The 15,870-nt window shown below is 43.3% G+C and overlaps 1 protein-coding gene across 1 annotated transcript in view; it reads right to left on the bottom strand.

Annotated features, from left to right (window-relative positions):
- The window catches only part of KCNH8 (potassium voltage-gated channel subfamily H member 8), a 350,458-nt gene extending 344,626 nt beyond the window's left edge, over nt 1-5,832 (bottom strand). Inside the window, exon 1 of the mRNA XM_036996268.2 lies at nt 5,696-5,832. Coding sequence (XP_036852163.2) covers nt 5,696-5,771 — 76 coding nt within the window. The 5' untranslated portion in view covers nt 5,772-5,832. The remainder of the gene's footprint in view (nt 1-5,695) is intronic.
- Between the last annotated feature and the right edge of the window lie 10,038 nt (nt 5,833-15,870).

Raw genomic sequence — 15,870 nt, 5'->3', positions numbered from 1 at the left:
TATCTATTTTCCTCTATATAATGGTGTCAAAACAAAATTATCTGATATTTTCAAAGGTATTATAATATAAATTTTCTTATTATCTGTATATTTCACACATCAAAAAACGCATTTCTGGTAAAGACATAAATCCAATTCTGTTAAATCAAACACTTCACTCATTGCAATGAAGTTGTGAGAACCCCTATGGCAAATCCTTTGCAGGGTAAAGAATTCATCTATAAAATCAAAAAGATGAGAATGAATAATTCCTCCCTCACTCCTTTCTCTTTCCTCTCCCTCTCTTTCTTTCAATATTTTAAGAAACATGGAATAAACTTTTAGTAAGGAATGTTATTTAGTTTAATGCAGCCAACTTCAGTGCAAGCATGCAAAGTGGGGAGTTTCTTAAATCCGAAACATGGTCAGAGGCATGAAAGATATGGAAACACACTGTTTTCAAGCAGTCCAATAGTTGACCCCAAAATAGGCCTTGTTAAGAAGGTTAATAAGGTGGCAACAGCCCAGACACCTCTGAGTGCAAAGACCTACCTTGGGTATCATTCTCTACAGATTCCATACTCTTGGACTGGTTCCCTAGCCAGTGCAGTCTAAGATCCTGTACACAGACCAACAGACCCCATAAAACCCCCCTTACCTGTTATGAAAAGGCACCCTGTTAAGAAACTGGGATTAACATTCTGAAATATTTTGATGTCCCCCACATCATTTCTAGATGAAAGAATGAAGAATGTGACAGCACAGCTGACTAAAATGTCTGGACTAGGTCTACTCATGCACCACCATCAAATCTGAAGGAAGACCCTCCCTGCAGTGAGCTGGGCATTATATCAGAAAGATTTCACATGTCAGCTCAACAGAGTATTGTGCATATAGAATTGTAGAGTATGTAAAACAAAAGTATTCTGCTTCATAGAAGAGCAAAAGTGAAAACATTAGGCTTTTGTCTGAGAGTACGACAATGGACAGCAACTGTAGTAGATAGAATTCTAAAATAGAATTCTAAGAATTCTAAGATAGCTCCCAAGGTTCTCACCTCCTTGTGTACACAACACTGAATCTATTTCCCTTGAGTGTGGATAGGACATATAATTTTAAAAGGAATTTTATAGATGTAATTAAGATCCATAATCAGTTGACTTTGAGTTAATCAAAAGGTAGGTTTTCCTGAGTAACCTGACTTAGGTGAACTCTTAGAAGTCCACCTCCTGTTGGTCTTGAAGAGGTAAGCTGTTCTGTGGTAAGAGGCCATATGGAAGAGGCTATGTGGCAAGAACCTGAGGGCAGCTAGTAGTTGCTGAAGAAACCTCCGGTTGACAGCAGGCAAGAAAATAGGGACCTCAGTCATAAAAACTCAAGGATCTAAAATCTTCCAACACCCACATAAGCTTGGTAGAGGGCCTCAAGTCTCAGTTGAATACACAGCCCCAGCTGACAACTTGTTTGCAGCTTTCTGAGATCCTTAGCAAACAACTCAGCTAATCCTTGCCTAAATGTGTGGCCTACAGAAAATGTGAGATAATAAGCCACTGCATTTGTGGTAATTTACTACACAGAAATAGAAAGCAAACACAGGGACCTCTCTCCCTAAACATATACAGGAATAAAAGAGACCACTAGTGGCATGTACAAAAAATTTTTTCAAATCTTTATAAACTTCTATTTGTGAGGAGATATGTATAGAGTACTAGGTATTTCCTTGAATATTTTCCTGTAACTACCTTTTACAGACAGACCCATACAAAACGGAGCTCATTCTTTCTTACTTGCTAAATGCCTTTGATGTTCTCCAAACTATAGCCATCAAAGAGTTAGGACTATCTCCACTATCCTGGCTATTGTTCCCCTCCCAAAGTCATTGGGTTAAATATACTTCTCCTTATTAAGAGATTTAGGCTCCTTGATGAAAGCATAAAGATGAAAAGAAAAACCATTTGAATTGCCTCTGTAAAAGAAGTGTTTCAATTTTAACAAGTTTCCTTGGACCATTTTGAACTGTCTGTAAAGGATCACATAAAATATTTGTAAATATGAGTGAATTTCTAAGCCACCATTACTCTGAGTACTTTCACTGGAATCTTCTTGATAGAGTCCATGGGGCTACAAACTTCCTTTAAGACTTAAGGCTTGTCTCACTAAACCCCAAAGGGGAAGAAGTATTCTGACCAAATTTTGATATGACTGGAAAATGTAGGTTAATGCGCCATTATGTTTGAAAATGGACACTACCCTCTGAAAGTTTAATATTGTCAAAAAAATGTGTTTTACTCAAATGGCACTTTGTGGGAAATATTTGTGCTAAAAAACTATTTTTAAAAATATGTACTTATGTGTTCTCATTATACTTTCCCCTTGTCCAGATTAATATTCATTTACTTGAAGAAAAGTATACTCTCAGAAATGATTCAAAAAAATACACTAAACATGTAAAAAAAAGGAACAATGTAGGAGTGAACTATGTGCAGTTCATGATGTTAACATAGTGTTTGAGTGTGAGTGTGTATGTGTATGTTTTGGAGTGTTTCCAGTGAGAAGTGTGGCTACATGTAATCAGTCACAGAAATTCACTGGAGTTACTTTGTTCCCCTAATAGGATATTCATATGCAATATTTGCAAGGTTTCTATCTTTTCTAAGTCTCTTTACAATTCAATTAAACACAAGTCAGGAGAACATATTTCAAGAGTAAATATATATTTAGGGTAGTTTTATATAAAACAATTTATAATCTCCAATAGTTTTTAAAAATTATATTGTATATGAGAAAAAAAAGTTTCAATTAATGGTCCACAGCTGTTTTTCAATCTTGACAAAGAGCTCACTTCTCAAATATTAAAAGAAATATGTATTATGGGAGACAAAGTGTCAATGGGAAATATATCTTATATATATCTTAACTGATAAATCCATAACATTATGTCATGGGCTCTTCTTGCCATATATTTATTTATTTTCCTGGAGAAGTTTTAGTCGATGTTTTATTATTTTCCATTACAATACTGAATCAATAGACTAACAATGATACTACTTTTTGGTCAAGTTAGCAGGGTGGTTTGCCAGGGTTGTTGTTTGCTTTCTTATATTTTCATCAGAATTGTCCAAAATAAGAAACTAGTATGATCATAAAGTATATCTAACAAATAAGACAGACAATGTACCAAATAAACACATTGTGTTTTGGGTACAATAATATTATTCACTTTCCAGTATAGCTTTTATTTGGACGGGTAGCAATTTTACAAATTTAAAACTTGCAAATAGTTTTATCTTGTATAAGAGTAAATAAATGACTACAATAAAATATCAAGAGAAAGAAGAATGATCATAGAAACAGAGTTTCAGGAATAGCCATTATATTTAATAAAATTGTCTCAACACAGAAAGATAGCATAAGAATACAAGTATTTAGCAGGGGAAATGATATGCTCATGAATCTACAGAAGGCAAAATGAGGCTAAAAATTTACTTAAAGTATTTTTTAAGTTTCAGATTACTTAAGTCATCTTTCAATTCAAACAAAGGGCAAATAGGAAAATATAGTTCTCTTTCTTTGAGTGGGGTTTATTAGGATGAGGAATATTCATTAAATGCTGTAAACAAAATCTTGCCAAAGCCAACCTTCATGTTACTCATCACTATGAAATGTGATTCAATGATTTTCAGATTGATTTCATATGAAGTGGTTCCCTCCAGGAATCCCCCAGACCCTGTGGAGCACAACCCAAGCATGCTCCCCAACAGTTTGAGTTTATTATTCAAAATGCTGGAATGTGATGATGGCCTTCTCAAATATGGATTTAAACTTTCTAACCTTCTATTTTATTAACATTAATATGTAGTTTTAACAAGAAAGAACTATTTACTAGGTACACTTATCTCTCTCTGCATACCCTCTGTTTATCAAATATTATAGTGCGAAAAAGAGGCCCAGATACCCACACTAATGATCCATAGCCCCTCTCATTAACAACTGGTATCTAAATATATTGCTGCAGTAATTCCAGGGCCATGCTGGGATGATTCACTACACACTGCACTTCATTCAACTTTAAATGACAGTGAGCTAAATAACAACCGTTTACAAATTATCTCATTTTCTCTAGATGCATTTGGGATTAACGTTGACGACCTTTGGGGTTTAAATTTGCAACTTCAAGAACAAACACGCACATGAAACTTATCAGTTCCTAAGGCAAAACATAGTAGTATCCACAATCTTGTATGGTCAGAGACAACAGTGGTGATCTTGTGTGATGCTGGAGATAATGGCAGTGGTAGCTACTTCAAGTTTTATTACAGTATTTATTTTCTCTTACTGTCTAAGGAAGAGATATATTATAGTGTTGCACTTCATTCATACTGTCTGATGACATATCTTGAATATAAAATGGGAGAGAATGTCTAAACGTAAAGATGAAACACTGGGAGAATATCCACACCAACTGCCATGAGGAGGCTAGATGTAAAAAGTAAAAATTGGACAAAATCAAGTCAATACTTCATTTCTCTCTCATATAAACTTTTCCAACTACTCCTAAAGAGCAAAAGTCCAGGACTTGTTTCCCAACATAATAAAAGTGTGTGTCTCGGCTACTGGAGTGGAAATAGAATCAGATGTGCTCTCCCATATTAGCTCCAAGAAATATACCGTCCTAGTAGAAAACAATGACACTTGAACCACTGAGAAAACCTTCAGAATAAATGAGTTTCTATCAGTCTTGGGCAATAGGCAGAAAAAGTAAAGATAGCACACAGAAGCAACAGAAGCTAGGAGAAAGATGTGGATATTTACAGTGAAATCAACTGAGACCGTTTGTTGGGGGTGAGCGCACAGACTCCTAATTACTGGGCAAAATAAGCCTGCTGGGAAGACCAACCACGCAAGGACAGAGCTTGAGGAGCCTGGGAGGGAACGGGGACCTGACCGTGGTCCTGAAAGAGAACACCTCGCAAGTGATTCCAGTCTCCAAGTATCCACACACTCGCAACACCGTATCTTTGTGTTTTAACTGTTGCTTAAACAAGCTAAACGTCCAATAATATTCACCATAAAAATAAGCTAAAACTTTCTCTTATGATCAGATCAGCCTTAATAAAGCCAGCTCCTCCTCCTTCAATGGTCTCTCCTTGAATGTTAGGGTAATTTCAGGATTGAGAGAGTTTAAAAGCAGGAATCAAGATCCTAACAAACTCACAACGCTTAGAATCCTAACTCTAGAATGCATTTCTTAGACTATGATGGGAAACCCTGCCTATCTGAAAGATCTCTCTGAATGAAGCTCCTTGAACGAAGAACATTCCAAACTCTGCCTGCAATCCAGGGAGCCTTAATACTCTAGAAGGATAACGTGGCAGTTCACCGATATGGGCAATTCCCACTCGTCTCATTAAAATTAATAATAATTTAAAAAACAATTCCAAAAAGAGGTTATCAAAATACAGGTCCCACAAGTGAACACAGGCACTATTCCAGCCCTTACAAACCCAAGAAGTCAAGGGAGCCAACTACACCAATCCAAAGTGTTAATACTACACCGAATCACGAGAGGAAAAAGAAATTCTCCGCACAAAAGACCTTGGCAAAAATGAGGGATTCACTCCTCTGCTGCAAAGAGAGAGATGGGGGCAAAAGTAATTTTTACGTGAAAAATCATTCTCAGAAAATACCATGCAAGTCGTCGAAGTGCAAGACTTACGTGTTCCATCAAAACGGGTGGCGATGGTGTCGAGGAAGGTGTTCTGGGGAGCCAGTAGTCCTTTCATAACCGGCATTTTTCCAGCGCGGTGTGAAATTCTCCATCAAAGTTTGTCCAGAAGGATGGTTCAGAAGGAGAGTGCCAAGAAGGGCGAGGGGAAGCGCGATGACAGCAGGGGAGGGGAGCCCGGCGCGGTGGTGGGGCCGATCAGGAGGAGGAGGAGAGTGGCAGGAGACAGGGAGCGAGTTCCAGCCGCCACGGCTCGGGCAGGAGCCTCCCAGCGAGCGCTCTGGGCGCCCGCCCCGCACCTCGGGGCGCAGCCGGGCACAGGCTCGCTCTGCCGCCCCCTCCACCGCCGTCAGCCGCCAAGTCCGCTCACCGTCCCTCCGCGGGTAGCAGTGCCCGCCGGGCGCCGCTGCGCCGTGCCTCGCCCCCCACCCAGCCCGCCTTCCGGGAAGGAGCCCGCGGTGGCCGGGGCGCCGCGCCCCGACCTCAGGCGCAGGGGTGGTGGAGGAGGCGCTGGATTCTGGGCGAGCCTGGGTGGCGCTTGAGCCTCCCTGCGTCCAAGGGGAGCCGGGAAGCGCGAGCGAGCACGACTCCCACCCCCACCCCACCCCCCGGAGCCAGGGAACAAAGACCCCTTTGTTCCCGCTCCGTCCCTCTCCCGGGGAGACCGGAGTCCCGTGGGTGTGGTATTGCAGAAGGGGAGGAGACAGGTTGGGGCAGGTACCCGGCCTGCGCCTAGAACTTGGGAGGGGGACGCCCCGCAGCGGTGTCCGAGAAGGCGTAGGTAGCCCCCTTCCGGTGCACCTGCCCTTGCGAGCGCCCGCGACCCAAGCAGGGCAGCTGCGACTTTGCAGCGCGGCCCCCCTCCCAGTCACCCGAGGTTTCCGACCTGGAAACTCGTCCAAAGCCCGGGGTGTACACCTCTCATCCCTGGGCTCCTAAAATAGGTGTCTGAGGCCCTCTTTCCAAATTGCCGCTGGTCTCTCCTACCCACTCTAAACTAAAAGAAAATAATACTAATCGTTTTTCAAAAGGACAGTGGATGGTTTCTCACTTTACGGTGAAATGTGAATAAAAACCATATCTAAAAAGTTTTCTGTTTTTATTGCCAGCTACAACGTAGTAAAACCTGTAGGGTCTCCTTGTGGAAATAGCTCCAACACAAACTAGCGTAGCCCGCCCCCCCACGGCGAGGCTCCCTCCGAGACCGGCACCTCCAGGCAGACAGCCTGGCTGGGTCCCAGGGACGGCCTCTATCTGGGAAAACGAAAGTGGTCTCTCCCTGCCCGGCTCCCCTTGCTCTCGCGGGGACTCCCTCTCCACCCCCCTTCTGCCGGGAAAGCCTCGCCCAGCCTGGGGCGCAGCCCGGCAGCGGGCAGCGGACACCCTAAACAGGGATTCTACACAAAACCCTGAAAGGGATGGAGTGTGGAAGGGAAACTGGAGAGCCGAGGATACGAAAGACAAACGTAAGCGCAGGTGCCGGCGCACCCGGAAGGAAAGGCGGGGAAGCGAGCAGGTGTGCGAGCGGCAGCCGGGGGCGGCGCGGGCGTGGCGGGAGGTGAGCGCGCCCGCCCCGGCTGCTGTTGACGGTGGGGGCGGGAGGGGAGGCTCCTGGTTTGAATTCTCCCGGTTCCCGGGGCGTCGGGGGGACCCTGAGGGTTTCGTCACGGCCGCCCAGGGCTCCGGGAGGGCGGGGGCGTGGAGAGGGAGGGAAGCACCCCCTTTCCCCGCCCCCGGTCCCCCTTTCTCGTGATGCACTTCCTGCGGCCGAGGATTCCCTTTGTGTTGAAATTCAAGGAGATCCGGCTGTGGCGCGCCGCTGGCGGGCGGGGGCGCGCCTGGCGGGGGCGGGATTCCTGAGTGGGCGGCGGGGCCGGCCGTTCCCCAGGAGGTGCCCCGGGCCTGTGGTCTCCCGCCTGGCTGGAGCCTGCACCGGGCTCCCCGGCCGCCCTGGTCCGCACCCGGAGCCCGCGCCCTGAGTCAGCTGTGCTCTGCAGGAGCCGAGCTCTCGTGGGTGATGTCCCCCACGCGGCGCGGCCATAGGCTCCCTGCGGGGCAGAGCCAGGGGCAGAACGACTAGGCAGTCCCTACCTCGTTCGGGCGGTGCGTCGCGTCCCAGAAAAACCTAGACTGTAGATGTCAGTGGAAAAGCTAGAACAACGCCTCCCATGAAGTGACTTGAAGTTAAGCATGAATGTATTAGACGTAAACCACAATTCGGGTTCACAAAATGTGCACTGTAGGGCTGTGTGTGTGTGTGTGTGTGTGTGTGTGTGTGTGTGTGTGTGTGTGTGTGTGTGTGTGTGTGTGTGTGTACAAACTGTTTCCTCCTGAGCTTGATAAAATTTGCACTGTAGGGCTGTGTGTGTGTGTGTGTGTGTATGTGTGTGTGTGTACAAACTGTTTCCTCCTGAGCTTGATAAAATTTGCACTGTAGGGCTGTGTGTGTGTGTGTGTGTGTGTGTGTGTACAAACTGTTTCCTCCTGAGCTTGATAAAATTTGCACTGTAGGGGTGTGTGTGTGTGTGTGTGTGTGTGTGTGTGTGTGTGTACAAACTGTTTCCTCCTGAGCTTGATCTCTGTTGCCAAACGCACAAAATCGCTTGCAAGAAAGAAGCAAGAAGAGGCACTTAAGAATGGCAACCACAAAGAAAGCCTCAGTTTTGTGGCAAAAACAGTCCAGCGTTTATCACTTTAGTCTCCTTCCAGCAGCTACTACGTCTCAGGGACTGTGCTAGGCATGACAAGGGCCCTGCCCTAAATTCTCGCTCACACCCAGGATGCTATTGGATTCTATTGGTCTGGAGTAGGTGGTTCTCATCATCTCCTAGGTGCCTTCCCCACCAAGAATGAGTCTTTCTTAGCGAGGACTGTCATCACCATTCTGATCTCGGGATCCAGGCCCTCTGGAAGCTCTGGCCCAGCCATGGACCTAATGCTCCTCCTGAGTGCTTGCTGTCTGGGTGGAGCCAAAATGCAGTATTAAAACATGACCTTGGTGAGAGTTTAAGCATATCAAGTTCCCTTAAATATACTCTGGCACCTTGAAATCATGAAGCACAAGAAGGAGGCACAACAGAAGTTGGGAATTTATCATCTGTCCCAAATCCCATTTACATTCATTAAAGGAAATGTCCCCACGCTCCCTATTTATAACCAAAAGAACCCCATCTCACTTCATTGAAAAGCTCTTCATCCTCCAGAGATGTGATCTTTTCCTATGACCTCAGTGAGGCCACCCTGAAGAATGTGGGGTAACCACCCAGTAAAATAAAACCCAGGGACCGTTTCAGGAAGTACATGTTCACAGAGGACATCATTTCTTTGACTCCATAAGAGAAGACAAAAATCACTAACCTCAGACCAAGGTATGCCTTGGCAAATTTCATTGATTTACAGTGTACTGAACCACCCTAAAACCCACTGACTTAAAAATAACAGTTATATTGTATTGTGCTCATAGATGCGCCTTCTAGGGAAGGCTCAGTGGGACAGCTCACTCTGAGCCAGGTCCAACACAGCTCACAGACACACCTGGCAGTTGAGTGCTGGCTGTTAGCTGGAGCTTAGCCAGGGCTGCAGCTTTGGGGTGTCAGCTCTTCTTGTGTTTCTCCCCATGGACTACTTGGGCTTCCTTGCAGCACAGTGGCTGGGTTTCAAGAATGAGTGTCCCAGGAGACAGGAATTAGGAGGTCCCAAGTTCTTAAGATCTGGCCCAGAAACTACCAGAACTTAAGCAGGTACAGAGGCCAGATTCAGTGGGAGGGAGCATATGTCCAGTGTTAAAATCTTCACATCAATTTGTTAGAATTTCAAGTTTTAAAGAAGGTTGCCTTATAACAGTATTCCAGATTTTATTTAAAAATCTATTTTCACCTATGCTGCATATTTTCCTAACAGTTTTGGATTTATGGGTACAAGACTTAGGTTCAAGTCAATAATTACTGGGAAAATGTAAGACACAAGTTTAAAAATGTACATTAAAATCACTTGAGAACTAAAGCCAGGTATAAATGGCAATTGTTACTGTTTCCTTTAATGATGCTTTTCCCCTGTTGGGGGAATCACCTAGAGGACATGACCTCTGGTTGACCCAAGAGCTAGACAGGGCTCTTTGCCCATATCCCACCCCCACCCCCACTCCTGTCTTTGTAATGTATGTTCAACCCACGGTTTCTACATGGGAGCTGTTTCAAGAGTGCAAAGTTGAGAAGGCAATGTGTGTTGAGACCATCTGGACTGAACCTGTGACTGAACCCAGTTGAAGCCTCTCGTGGGTAGGTGCAGAGATCTACTTACTCATTTTTCAGCTGCCCAAGACAAGCCCACTAAGATCCCTTGTTTATTGTACCTGCCACACACCGTCTGGAGTGGCTCACCTTCTTTTCTGGTGTCTCCTTGTCGTCCATGCACATGGGCCATATTCAGATTTCACTGGGAAAACTCTCAAGTTCTTGACCAACCATGAGTAGGAGAGAAAGGGCACTGACCATGTAAGTGCCAAGAACAGTAGAAATTAGGTCACTCCAGTATTCCTGGAGCTGCTAGTTGGGTAGCAGATCCCTAAGGGTCACAGTTGTCCCACCTCACGATTACAGAGGAAAGTGAATAAAGTACTTATTAACTCTGATCTAGTGTTGTTATTTTTTCATTCATTAGTCACAATAGATTACATTATGTTGTGTATGTTGTGAAAGCACTGATACCCAAACTCAGATTTAAGGGACTTAACCACCAAAATTTAATTACTGCTTCATAGAGCAGTAGGTGGGTCTCTTCTCTGCATGGGTACTCAGGTACTCCAGGCTGACTTGTAATTGCACCTCCAGAAACTGAGGCCTTCAGCATTGCAATTTAACAGAAATATCACCTGGAAGGTTATATATTTCCTATTCTATGTTTCATCCCTGAAATGATACATGTCACTTCTTCCTGGAGCTCACTGACCAATGACTTATATGGTCTTACTCACCTGTAAGTAGAAGGACTTGAGGATTGCTATGCCAACACTCACTATAAAAAGGAAATAATAATACTACCACCTTGGACTTTGTGTGATAATTAAATGAGTTAATGTAAAACACATAAAATGGTGTCCAGGTTTTAGTAAGAATTCAATAAATATGGGATATTATTATAATTTTAGGTTGTCCTTTATGTGCCCTCACCTTAGGAGTCTGAGTCCTACCATGGACATGGGGCACTGGTTGGGTAGTAGATGCTTTGAGGGACATGGATTTGCCTAACAGCATTCTGTACTTGTGGTTAATTTTCACAGTAATCAACTCACATAGCCAACACAATCTATATCTTTTTGCCAATTAGTGAATGTGAGCCTCTTTGTGGGGTGGGAAGTGAAAAGTGGAGCTAATATTGACTTTATTTGTTAGACCTCCCCATCCTTCCCTTGCCTTGAAAGTATCGTCTTACAGGAAACTTGACATCATGTCCCTCAGAGCCTTTCCCAACTTTTCAACACTCTTCTCAAGTCTCTTCCAGGGAATCCATAGCTGTAGCCACCCTACCATCTCCCCTTTTCTCCCAGATTGTGTTCTCTGCAAAACTATCCCACAGCACCCTGTACTTTTCCATCGTTTACTTCTGGAATCATCCTCCACTTGTCAAGTCTTTCCTGTATCTTTATTTCTCCCTCTTCACTGGTTTCTTCTGTTAACCTATAAATATTCCAGATTCTTTGATCTACAGACATCCCTTGCTTGATCCTTCTAACCTTTTACATTTCCTTCATATGAAAATATTCTGAAAATCAGGTTCCTTTATCAACCCTCTATAATCTGTATTTGTTGAAAGAATAAGTGTTAATCATCACAATTACCATCTGAACCATTCCACCAATATATTACTATATATTGATTAGTTTATTTCTTGCACCACACACCAAGTCACCAAGTTTTTCAAGGTTTATTATCATAAGATTATTTTATCTAATCTATTATTTAAGGTTATCTGGCACATAAGACAGTGTATATACGATATACACTTACAATGTTTGATCAATGAAGAATAGATGAATGGGTGAATGAAATTATTCTGTAGCAGGTCTTTCTCTGCAGCAAGTGTCAAAACTGACTTCATGGCTCTCATTGCAATTCCCTTTGTCATGCAGCTCTTCTCTTTCCCTAGTTGATTGATAGCCCGAATGTAGGTGTGTGTGTGGATGAATGTGTGTGCTTGCTTTTGATTGCTTGATTTATAAATCACACAAATTTGAACTAAAAAGAATATTCTGAGTGCTCTCCTCAATACTTCTGGATTGGTCATTTACATTCAAAAAATGAGGGAGGAGTTGTTATGTGGTCCAAACTTCTCTGTCCAAAATATTGTACAGGTACTTTCTAATAGTGTACATTCCTTAAATCACAACAATTTCAAGCTATAGAATCTTTCTTAAGTCTACAACCATTCACTGTAAGTCCAAGGTGAGCCCTCATGCCCAGGCCTGCCCTGGGGCTTCCAATTCTCCATGACATACATGTTTTTTTTTAAAGGGGGCTCCATGTATTGGATGTATTGGATGTTAAAATGAATGGACTATGTATACTAACAGATGGGTGGATATTTGTGAACAGTGAGGTAATGCAGTTCCTGCTTAACAAAACAAATTATTCATTAAGTAATCTTCTCCTACTTGTTAAACTATTTCAAGAGAGCTTACTATTAAAATCTACACAGCAATGTAGTTTGAATAAAATAATATGAGTGGTAGGATTATAAGAATGTTTTTTTGCTTCTTTATAGTCTGACACATATCCAGCTTTACTGTAACAAAAATGTATTACTTCATAATGAAATCCAAAATATATGGAAAAAAAATCCAGGAAAAATAAGAGATTATATATAGAAATTATGTACAGGAATATATTATCTAAGGAATATAGTTTACACATCTGAGCATTACATGAAGCTCTGACTCAAGGAGAAACCAAAACATGGCCTGGTGAACATAAGCATCTCAGTCATGTGGGTGAGATCAAACTCCTTCCTGGTAGTAAATTCCAAAAAGAAGTTGTAGCTTGGTTTCAGTGAATTAGCAAAACATCAGGTAACAAAAACTCATGTTCTACTACTGGCTCATTCTCAATTAATTTCGAGACTTTGAACAAATCATTTAGTATCTATGGGATTCACTCAGCAAAAGAAAAAAGCAACAGTAGCTTCTGACCTCTAGGTTGCCTTCTGTCTTTAATATAATAATGATCCATATTCAGGTAGGAAATTTCAAGATGAGATTGGGAACCATCACTTTACACCCAAAAATTGAACTCCAGCAATAATTCTTGCCACCCCTTTAGTTCTTGAGAAAGTTTGTGATGAAAGTGGAATAAAGAGCCTAAGAGCCTGAGAACTTGAAAGAAAAACGGTATCTTTTTCTCACATACAAAGACAATCCAGAGTCTTGCCTAGTGCATTAAAGACAAAAAGAGTGACTCTTACATCCTCCTTCTCTTGCCTAGATTCTATCCTGGTTTCTGTTTTTAGACTTTCACACAAGAAAAAATATATATATAAAGTCAGTCTTTTTCAAGTCTCCTGCTGCTCCTTTGTATGTATTTAAACCCAATGTTTTAGCACAAGATGAGAATAGATGCTTGGTGCTGATGCAAATGGCAATACCGTCATCACTCAGCTAATGGAAAACAGAAATAAAAGTGTGGTAGGGGGGAGGTAGGGTTGACAGTACTAAGTGTTGGTGAAGTATATGTTTAAAAATCGTAAGTTCTGGTGGTCAGACATCATGCTATTCATTTCTTTTTAAATCTCATGGTGCTGGCTCAGTAGTTTCTTAATTTTCTGAATTGTAGAAACACTATCTAAATCCTTTATTTGTTTCTCATTAAATCCTCATGAAATACCAAGACATGTCTTCTTTTGATGTCTTAACTTCTTTATGTATAATTTAGTTTTATTACATTTCAATGTCTGTATGTCTTGGGTCTCCTACAAGATCAGAGATGCCTTGGGGACTGGGATTGTTTCTTAGATGCTTTTAATCTTTTATGGTACTTAGCTTGAACTTTGCCCTTTATTGGTATAGACTTACATCCACTGAGCACAGTGGGTTATTTATGCAACGTGGATTGATTTAGGAACTTAGCTATGGTTTCCATATTGCTAGCTTCTGCATTTATTACTTTATTCTGTTACGGAACCTGGACGGGATCGCCCGACAGAAGAACCAAGCAGCACTCAGAGGTCTTGGAGGGTGGAGGTTTATTTCACACTGGTGGACTCAGAGGAGAGTGATAACCAAAGGTCTGAGCCCTGAGCGCAGGCAAGGGGAGTAATTTATACTTTTCTACTTCCATACACATAGCATTTTGGGGGGCACAGCAAGCAGGATGGAAGAAGAACGCAGAAGGGTCTCAAGGTCGGGGGTGGGAGGCACTGAGGTTCTCCTTTTGGCCCTGTCGGCCATGTTGAATATTTTTCTTGTCACTCCCCTCTGCTACTCCTCTTAAACATTTTGTTTTTAGGGGGCATCATCCTGATCTATGACAGACCAGTAGCCTTGCAGAGCCAGTATATGAGTGGTGGCTCGATTTGTAACAGTGTTTTCTGTGAACTTTATGGGAGCATTTAGTACACAGGGGCCAATAGTGATGAGGAGTAAGAGGGAGATGAGGGGCCCAGCCAGAGAAAGTGACCAGGAGGACCGCTGGCTGAGTTCCCACATCCCCCTGTCTCTAATTCCTTTCTCCTTTTTAATATCCTTTCTTTCAGTTCTTTGATTTTTGTGGCTACTATTCCCAATTGGTTCACATAATAACAGCACTCTTCCACTAGGAATACATAGGTTCTTCCCTTTTCAGCCGTGAGCAGGTCTAGGGCTCATCAGTTTTGGAGCATGACTGCTGCAAGTGAATTAATCTGACCTTGCAGGGAAAGGTGGGAGTCTGCAACCTTTTCCATGTCCTCACTTAGTTCTTGAGAAAGTTTGTTATAAAAGTGAAGTGAATAGCATAAGCTAGCTGCCCCAGCTCCAGTTCCTGCAAGTGTTCCTGTACCCAACAAAACCATGCTTTGAGCCGCCTGCTTTTGTATCCTTGGAAAGGGGCAGTGTGCTCAACCTCTTAGTCTGTCCAGACAGACATGTCGGGCGTGAGGAAGACCGGCATGCATAAACCTGTCCAGCTCATCTGGAGGCATCAGAAGGTGGTACTTCCACACAGAAGAAAAATTCCTCAGGGGGGCACAATAAGTTTCTGACTGATTGGTGGTGTCATTTTCAGAACACAACCGGACTGGGATGGAGTCATAGCTAATGTTGTAGGCTACTAGACCAATAAGTTCAGTTTGGTTCTGGGCTATATTATTTTCAGTTGCTTGAGTGGAGCTCTAGTATGGGGGCACTGGCATTTCCAATATAGGCCCTGCAGGTTAAGGGTAAGCAAAGCCAGCAGGCTTGTATCTGGCTACTGATGTCTTGAATGAACTCGTAGGCTGCTATAATGACCTGGTTGACCTGGTGGGTGGGACTAGGGTCTGAGTTAGTTGTCGGAGCCCTGAGAGGTCAATATTGCTGTAAGCTGGCTCCTGAGTCAGAGCATTTAGGGCCTGCTTGACCTTTTCATCTCTGTCCTTTCGTGCCTGATCCTGGACTCCCCGCAATCAGACATTCCAATGTGGGTGAGGTGGGTCCAGCAGACAGTGGACCCCTTTCTTCCCCTAATTGCACAGTCTGAGTCCTGTTTACTTATTGTTCCAGTCCATTACTTTTTCCCGTGTTTAAGGCAAAGGGTGGCCCTGTTCTTAATATAACATTGGGCAGACATGTAGATATAGGCACTGAACCCAGTCCCCCGTTTGTCTGACTTTATGCAAGCACACTGAGGTTCCCTGGGAGTGAGGGGGGAGGAAAGGAAGGGAAAGAAGGTACGTAAGCAAGTAAACACAGCAATGCACCCTGTGGTCACCCAATAAGTCATGGCAATGGCAACTCTGTGGGGGACAGTCCAATCAGAAGGGACAGCAGTGGAGAGTCCAGTCCCCAGGATGAGGGACCCCACACCAATGAGGGCCAGGAACCATGGCGGGCAGATGTCCATTAGTCAGTGGGTTCTCATTGGACGTGGAGGCAGAGGGGGTTCTTGTTGTCTGGCTGGGCTCTCCACTGATATGTTCCTTCATCAGGGTGATGGACCTTC

This window comes from Manis javanica, chromosome 15 (genome assembly GCF_040802235.1).
Source record: "Manis javanica isolate MJ-LG chromosome 15, MJ_LKY, whole genome shotgun sequence".
Classification (NCBI taxonomy): Eukaryota; Metazoa; Chordata; class Mammalia; order Pholidota; family Manidae; genus Manis; species Manis javanica.
Note: the sequence above shows the minus strand (reverse complement) of the source record. Positions and strands in the feature narration are given on the sequence as shown.